This window comes from Vombatus ursinus, unplaced genomic scaffold, assembly GCF_900497805.2.
Source record: "Vombatus ursinus unplaced genomic scaffold, bare-nosed wombat genome assembly UNPS02014176.1, whole genome shotgun sequence".
Classification (NCBI taxonomy): domain Eukaryota; kingdom Metazoa; phylum Chordata; class Mammalia; order Diprotodontia; family Vombatidae; genus Vombatus; species Vombatus ursinus.
Genome location: NW_020953954.1, coordinates 805,250 through 813,772, shown reverse-complemented (window position 1 = coordinate 813,772; position 8,523 = coordinate 805,250). Strand labels below are relative to the sequence as shown.

At 57.7% G+C, this 8,523-nt stretch overlaps 1 protein-coding gene across 1 annotated transcript in view; it reads left to right on the top strand.

The window, feature by feature from the left end:
* Positions 1-6,606, top strand: part of SLC25A22 (solute carrier family 25 member 22) — a 12,299-nt gene extending 5,693 nt beyond the window's left edge. Inside the window, exons 3-10 of the mRNA XM_027860196.1 lie at positions 61-321; positions 776-831; positions 2,664-2,754; positions 3,541-3,659; positions 3,912-4,086; positions 4,181-4,335; positions 4,419-4,494; positions 4,609-6,606. Coding sequence (XP_027715997.1) covers positions 61-321; positions 776-831; positions 2,664-2,754; positions 3,541-3,659; positions 3,912-4,086; positions 4,181-4,335; positions 4,419-4,494; positions 4,609-4,765 — 1,090 coding nt within the window. The 3' untranslated portion in view covers positions 4,766-6,606. The remainder of the gene's footprint in view (positions 1-60; positions 322-775; positions 832-2,663; positions 2,755-3,540; positions 3,660-3,911; positions 4,087-4,180; positions 4,336-4,418; positions 4,495-4,608) is intronic.
* The last annotated feature ends 1,917 nt before the right edge of the window (positions 6,607-8,523 follow it).

The window sequence follows — 8,523 nt, the reverse complement described above, 5'->3', positions numbered from 1 at the left end:
TTTCCCTTCCCCTTCCCCTTCTCTCGCCCCCTTCCCCTTCTCCTTCCTTGCCTCTGTCAGCACTGAGGATGCTGGCTTCTTCTGTGGGCTGGAGGCCCAGCTCCTTTTCTCCTCCCCACCCCACTGCTGGGAGCAGAAAGTCAGCAGGGTGGCCCGCCACCCTGCTGACCTGCACCTGCCTTCCGCCTACCCCAGTTTACCAGCCAAACTGATCAATGGAGGGATTGCGGGGCTCATTGGGGTCACTTGTGTATTCCCCATCGACCTGGCTAAGACGAGGCTACAGAACCAGCAGAATGGACAGCGCATCTACACCAGCATGTGAGTGGGGAGGGGGGGAGGTGCACGAGGCTTTCTCGGGGAGCTGGGCTAACTAGCAGTTTGAGCTTTTTAGCTGAGGACCTCCCCCCCCCACTTGGTGGTTTAGGAGCTGGAGCAGAGGCCAGTCAGAGGGGCAGGGGGGCTTCTAACCATATCAGCTGGGGGTAGGAGGTGTCTTTGCCTCTGGCACCACCATGTGGGGCCAGCATAGAGATGAGAACCCAGCTGTGGGGCAGAGGCCAAAACTGTTGGAACCCTCCCGGTCCCTGTCTGGGTACGCTGGGTGCTGATGGCAGGTGAGAGAGAAGGCCTTGCCACCAACAACAGGCATGTTGCCCCCAGGAATGGCCTGGTCTGGTCTCTGAGTCTCAGGCTCTGGCTGATGGAAAGGGGCATGGAGGCTGGTGGGGATAGGCCTGACCAGAACTGATGCCCTTCTCCTCCCCCTCCTCAGGTCAGACTGTCTCATTAAGACTATTCGCTCTGAGGGCTACTTTGGCATGTACAGAGGTAAGGCCTGAGTCCCTGGGGTAGGACAAACGGGGGCAGCCCTTTCTCCTGATCTTTGTGCTACAGAGCACCTCTCCCTGCCTGAGCCTTGGAAGCCTGGCAGCCCCAGCCCCTTCTGGGGGTGCTGTCTAGTTGTCAAGGGAGCAAGGAGGCAGGAGGATGGGATGCCTCCAGAGGTCCAGCATCCCCCTTCCCCTGGTGTAGGAGTCAGGGCAGCCTCTGGGCCTAAGTCAGAGAGGCCCAGCTTTGTGGTAGCATGCGATGCATGGAAACTCACCTCTCTGTAGAGGTCAAGACCTCAAGGCAGGCCTTCTGCCACCACCCCACCACCCCCCAGCCCCAGGAGGGGCTGAAGATGAGAACTAGGGAGCAGTAGCCTCTGGATATCTGGGTAAGGAAGGGGCAGAGGCCAGACCCACCCTTCTGTACCAGCTGCCCCTGTGTGCCCCACCCCATGTCCCCAGTCCACATCTTAAGACCGTGGCAGAGATCCCTGAGCTGCTCCCTCCCCCACCATCAGGACCCCCCAGGTCATAGGATCCCAATCTGGAGGAACTCTCAGAATATCTCCTCCCCTTCTCACCAGCCACTATCAGCCACCAGAGATCTCCCAGCTTTGACACTGCTGGTGACAGGGAGCTCACTTCCCACCCCTGGAACTCTCACACTTGCTTCTCACCTGCCCTCACCAGCCTATTCCTGCTATCTAGGGCCTCTGGAGGTGAAACCAGCCCCCTGGGATGTATCTTCCATCCCATCAGCCCGTCATCCCACAGACCGTCCTGGGCCAGCCCTGGCCAGAGCTGCCTCCATGAGGCATTGAGGCCATAGGGAGGGCAGGGCAGGGCAGGGCAGAGGCCTGGCAGGCCCTGGGGGAGGTTCCCCTGGGGGAGGGGGCTGCCAGCAGCTGATGGGGATTATGAACTACAAAGAGGATTGGTGAGAACCTCCCAGCTGTTGGAGAAATGTGGATTTATTGGTGTCAAAGTGAAGCATCTCTGGCCCTCATCCTGGGCATTGTGGAAAATCAGTGTGTGTGTGTCTGTGTGTGTGTGTGTGTGTGTGTGTGTGTGTGTGTATGGATGTGGGGGTGTGGGGTGGGGGTGGGGGTGTGTAGGGGGGTGTGGGTATGGGGGAGTGTGTGATGTATGTAGGGATGTGGGTGGGTGCAGTTCTAAGCCCCTCTCAGCCCCCAGAGAACCTCAGTTTGCCAGCTAGAGCAGTAGGAGTCTGCTCAGGGAAGGAGACAATAGCCAGCCGGTAGGCTGGTGGTGGAGAAGAGATGCTCCAGGGCAGAATGTCTAATTCCTCTGGGGCATGAACGTGTGTGCACATTGTCAAGCCCAGGGTCACACCTGGGTCACATGTCACACATGTCACGCGTGTTCACAAATCCCCGTAGACTCACGTGCTCACTGTCCTTTGCCTCCACTGACCCCACCGTTCCAGACAGCTCCATAAATAGCGTCCCCCATTCCCAGGGGGCTTGAGAAGGACAGTGACCACATGGGGCTGTTGACATGCCAACGTGGGAATCCTGTTCACTGCCCCTCCTCCTCCTCTCTAAGGAGCCCTCAGGAACTTGAAGATTCGAGTGCCAGGCTCCCCTGGGGAACAGGGGATGAATGAGGCGTGTGCCAGCCAAGGCCAGGACATGAGGGATAGCCTGGCTACTGTCTGCCCCTTCCCCCTCTGCTGCTTGGCACCTCCTCACCTAGCATTTGGGTGAAAGGGAAATGTACAACGGCCAAATGCAGAACCCTGGGCTGTGGGCCCTCCCCCTCCCCTCCTTCCCAAGTGCTGGCAGTCAGTCTGATCTGCCCCTCCTCCAGGTGCTGCTGTAAATCTGACCCTGGTCACACCAGAGAAGGCCATTAAGCTGGCAGCCAATGACTTCTTCCGCCACCATCTTTCCAAGGATGGGTGAGTGGCAAGTGTGATGGGCCCCCCAGGCCCCACTGGGGCCACAGACCCAGATCTGAACTCTCCAGGCCTGTCAGCCGCAGTTGCTCCCTGCCCCCACGTTTTAGCATGGCAAGGGGGCCAAGACAGGAATCCTCGCTGAGCTGCCTGCCCTCGGTCTACATCCACAGCTGCCGCCTCTGGGGTTGCACGGGCCTGCAGCTGGCCCGGGCCACATTTGCTGCTCTAAAAGGGGCTGAGACAGAAAGAGCAAGGCCAGACCCACCCATACACAAGGCACAGGACAGAGAAGGGGTGCTGCTCCATCCCCCTGAGCCTCCTGTCCCTGGGTGCCCACTGGCGCCTCGCCTTTCGGAAGGAGGAGTGGAGTCAGCCATTCCTTAAGAGGCACAATGAGAGGAGTTGTAGAATTGGAGTCAGTGGGTCTGGATTCTGATCCTGCCTCTGCCTGTGGGTTTGTGTCCAGGCCCTAGACCTCAGTGTCCTCACCTGTAAAATGGGTGACTTTGCCCAGATGTACTCAAATGGCCATCCTGGCTCTAGGCCGCATGGAAATACAGCCCCGGGACCCTTACAGGGAGGGATGCCTGGTGCACAAGAGAGCCCTCCTCCTGGACTGCCCCATCCTCAGTGAAAGTGTTTGGAGGGAGCCTGGTCATTGCTTCCCATCCCCCTTCACGAAGAAGTAAAGAGGCTGCCTTGTTCAGAAAGTTACATTGTATCGAGTCTGTAAGGTGGGGCCCAGCCTGGATCCTTCCTGGCTCTCATGTACCTGCTGTCCTCCAGGCAGAAGCTGACCTTATTGAAGGAGATGCTGGCCGGTTGTGGGGCTGGCACATGCCAAGTGATCGTCACCACCCCCATGGAGATGCTCAAGATCCAGCTCCAGGATGCAGGGCGCCTTGGTACAGGGGGCAAGCCGGGGTACCTGGGCTTGGGTGGGGAAGAGACGCAAGGAGCTTAAGGAGAGCCCTCCTCCTGGCTAAAGAATCTGCTAAGCTGGGCCTGAGGCGGTGGGGGGGGGGGGTGGCGGGAAGCCTGGGGGGCTGGTTGCTTCTCTCCTGAGTTCCTGGGAGCCCCTGCTCTTCTCCCCACCCCAGTCTGAGGGGGAGGAGATAAGGAACCTCCTAACACTGCCCTCCTCTGCTCTTCCCCAGAGGCTCAGAAGAAGATGCTGGAGACCCAGGCCCACCTCTCAGCCCGGGGCGGGGCCCAGTCTGTGGTGGGGTCTGCCGCCCCTGCCCGCCCCACAGCCACCCAGCTGACCCGGGAGCTGCTGAGAAGCAAGGGCATCGCAGGGCTCTATAAGGGACTGGGCGCCACACTGCTCAGGTAAGGGGCTAGAGCTGGGCTGGCCGGCCTAGGCTGGGGCGCCCCAGCTCCTTGCCCCTCCAGACTCAGTCCTCTTCTCCCTTCCTCCCCCCAGGGATGTCCCCTTCTCTATTGTCTACTTCCCTCTCTTCGCCAACCTCAATCAGCTGGGCCTCTCGGAGCCAGGAGCCAGGGCGCCGTTCTATGTGTCTTTCCTGGCAGGCTGCGTTGCAGGGAGCACAGCTGCTGTGGCTGTCAACCCCTGTGATGGTCAGTGTCTCTCTGGGGCGTGGGAAGCGGGGCACCCCACCTGCCTGGCTCCCCTTGCTCACTTTAACATTCTCCCTGAGCAGTGGTTAAGACCCGCCTCCAGTCACTGCAGCGCGGTGTGAATGAGGACACTTACTCAGGCTTCCTGGACTGCGCCAGGTCAGGCCGGTGGGGGGTGGGAGTGGGGTGGGGCCTTGGCTGTTGTGGGGAGGGGACAAGGCAGGATCAAGGCCTCCCCAGACAGGGCTTCTAACAGTCTTGTCCTTCTCCCAGGAAGATTCTGAGGCACGAAGGCCCATCAGCCTTCCTCAAGGGCGCCTACTGCCGGGCCCTGGTCATCGCCCCACTCTTCGGCATTGCCCAAGTGGTCTACTTTGTGGGCATCGGTGAGGCCTTGCTGGGGCTACTCCCAGGTCAGCGCCACGACTGAACCCCGTCCAGCTCCCAGCCTGGCCCCGGCCCCCTCTTCTATCACCCTCTGGGAGACCCCACCCTAGAGCTACAGGCAGAAACTCTGGAAGGAGACCTCGGTGTTGGGAGCAGTATTGCCCCTGAGGGTCCTGGGCGTGGCAGCAGCCGGTGTGGAGGGGTAGGAGGAGGCCATGGTGCAACCCCTTCCCCTCCTACAGAGACTGGGATCAATTTTTTTTTATTTATGCAGAAATAGAGACAGTTACATTCCTTAGTCCTCTGCCCCAACTTGGGCTGGGAACGGGGCCCCAGAGACCTTGTGGGTCTTCTCCTCCCCCTCTCTGAGCTGGCCTCAGGCTGGGGGGGCCCCCACTGGTTACTGCCCCAGGCCCTACCTGACAGGGTCCCAGCCCATGGGAACCCCTCCTCAGTCCTACCTCTGTGGAGAGGACCAGGCACAAACCTATTTATTAACATACCACAGAACCCTGAGAGGGAGTGGCGTCGCCTGGGGGCAAGGGTGGGCCTGGCCCTACCCCTACCAGCCTCCACTGGTCTGTATGTCCGTCCTCCCCCTTGCCTCTAGTCAATTTACTGTCCTTGGGGGATGGGGATGTCTTGGCTTCTCCCTTCCCCACCTGTCGGGGTCTCTTAGGTATTTTGCTGCTCTGAGGCTCCTGGTCCCAGGGACCCCTAAGCAGGAGCCCGGCTTTGGATGCCCAAGCTCCTCTCTCCTCCTTCCTTTCTTACTCTGGAGAGGTCTTTAGGGCCTCTCCTGGAGATTTCTGACTGGGCGTGGCCTATTCCCACCCTGCCCCCTCTAGCTCTTTCTGTCAGGAGGGCCCCTAGCATCCTAGAGGGGAGGGGTGACTTCTGAGGTTCTTGGACTCAATGGCTTCTGGAACAGGCAGAGTCCTCCCCTGGCCTCCTCGAGGCCCTGAGAGGGACAGGGCCCAAAAATGGTTGGGGGGAGGGGCTCCAAGATTGTTTCTCTGTGGAGTTACGTGCAGTGTTGGCGTGTTCTTGTGTCTGACTCTAGGTGTGTGTGTGTGTGTGTATGTGTATGTGTGTTGGGGAAGGGGAGAAATGCCACAGGATCCCCAAGTGGCTAAGAACCCAGAGAAGGACCTTCAGGGACCCAATAGGACACCTCCCCTCCCCCAGCCTTGAGCTGAATCTTGGGGCAGTGACTCTGTATCCCAATGGAGTTGGGTGAGGGGACCTTAAAGAAGGTCCATCCTCAGCCCTGACCCCTTATTCCTTGTTCCCTCTGGATTCCTGCCAGGGCCTGGGACCACCTGACTTTGTAGTATCCCTCCCCTTCCCTAACCAACAGCCCCATCCCAACTGGCCCCCCTTAGGAGGGTCTGGTCACCTGGTTCTCCCAGCAGAAGGGGAACGGGGGCTTCTTGGAGAGGCACGTTGCCAGGCCCTGACTGGGGAGGCTCCAGAAGCTCTGGGGCAGCTAGCTCTCTTTCCACCCAAACTAATCCAACTAGCTTAGGTAGCCCCTCCCCCCACCCCTCCACCCCCAAAAAAGTTGAGTGTTTGGTGACCACCTGGTGTGAGGGTGCTGCGCCTGTCCCCTGGCCACTTGGCAGGAGCTGGGGGATGAACCTCAGTGACACTAATTTAGACCCCTACCCACCCCAGTGCCCAGGAGGCTGCTCCTGAGGCTGACTGCCAGGGGGCGCTGTTGCTAATTAGGGCGCTAAGAAAACAGCTGGGCCTCGGACAGCTCTCACCCCTCTGCCCATTGGTTGTAGAATCAAATCTTGGACAAACATGTACTTTGCAAAGCTGCTGCTTACAGAAGTCTATTTTTTTTTCCTTCTGAATAAGAGTTTTAAAAAGTTGTAATTTTTGTGTCTTGTCGTGTAAGAGAATAAAGAAATAATTATTCTAAGTAGATTCCTCTAGTCCTGAGCTCTGGCTTGGGGCCAGCAATGGGCCAAAGGGACAGCGTCCTGTTCAGGCATGGCCAGTGCTGCAGAGGCCTCTGGGAAGCACCAATCACTGACTGGGGGAGGCAGGAGCGGGGTCCCCTTCTGCCACTTAGTGGCCATGGGACCTCAGGAAAGCTTCTTTCTGGGCTTCAACTTCTCCATCTGTAAAATGGGATAATAATCTGAACCTCCTTCCTTCCACCAGCCTCTCCAGATGTCTCTGTGGTCAGGATCTGTACCTGGGTTGCCCTGGGGGTCTGCTTTGGTGGAGATAGAGCAAGGAGGCAAGGATCCATGGGCCTGCCCTCCCTCCTCCACCCCACCCCCGAAAGGCTAATAGGCCCTGAAACTAGTATACTGGGATTCTTGTGACTGGTCCCCTTCAGGGGCCTTGTCACCAGGTAGATCTCACCCTAGGGCAGGTCCAGCCAAACCAGACAGACTTGGATGGTTGGAGGAGCCTAAGGCCCGTAGAGTACCGCCCTGAGACACTGGGGAGATGCTCTTTGCAGACCAGAGGGTGCTATGTCACTGGCCCTGAATCATTCATCCTGATTATTCAGGATTATTCCTACCTGGGAACCTCCCTAACTAGGGTGAACCCTAAGGCGATGAAGACTGCCTTCTCCTAACAAGTCCAAGAGGGCTTGGGATCAACATCCCACCCCAGCCTTAGAAGACAGGGGTTTTTCTGTTTCACGGACTGAAAACCAGAGAGGAAAACACATGAGGTCGCAAGTCAGGGGCCAAGAATCCCAGAATCTCCTCTAGCCCCGAATCAGGCCAGTAAAGGATCCTGCAGCCCACAGGACAAGTGGTCTTCCAGCTGTTCTTTGGGGACCCCATCCCACCGCCAGGCAGCCCCTTGTAGAGCTTGGAAGTGTTGGTTGATTTCTAGCCTCAGTTTGTCCGAACCTTGGTCTCCCTCTCCCTCCCCGTCCCCCTTCTGCCCTCTGAGGCCAAACCAGAACAGGCTAATCCCTACTCCTTAGGGCGGCCAATCGTCAGGTCCTCGAGTCTTCTCCGACCTGAGCACCTCCCCCTAAGCGCCCCTTTCCCGTCGTGCTAGTCCCCTTGGCCCACATGGTTTCCAGCCTACCAGCATCCTCCTGGGAGCACGCAGGAGCCGACACAGCACACCCAGCGTGGTCTGCCCTGACGTGGGCAGAGGTCAGCAGAGCGTCTCCTCAATCTGCCCCTCCCCGGAGCTGGTGTTTCTCAGAACGGCCGTCCAGTCGAGCCCAACCAAGCCTCCCGTCCACCTGGAAGGTTGATTTCTTGAACCCAAAGACAGGATATGACATGTTTCTATTGAGTTGCGTGTTATTCCAGCCTTCTACTCAGGAAACTCCCTTTGGAAACTGTGTCCTTCGATTCCCATCGTCAGCATCATCCATCTCCCAACGTTTTTCTCCAATTCGTTGGAGACCAGCAGTTCTTACTGTGGTTAAAGAAATCATAAATGTATGTACTGAGATTATTACTTGTGGCATAAATCATCAGTGACCCTCCCTCTCTGTGGTCTGAACATTCCACCAGCTCCAAATGCTGGGACACTAGTCCCAGTGTCTAGGTCACATGTGTCCAGCTTTGTGCGTCAAAATATGACATGAGATGTTTTATCCAACACTTTGCTAAGGTAAATGGAAAGTGTACCTATACAACTCCCCCATCTATGAAATTGAGAACCCCATTAAAAAGGAAGTGACATCAGTCCAGGAAGCCTGGGGCTTGACGAAACCTTGCTTGGTCTTGGTAATAACTGTAAGTGCTGGGCCTGTAGTCAGAAAGACCCGAGTTCAAATTCAGCCTCAGACACTTACTAGCCATT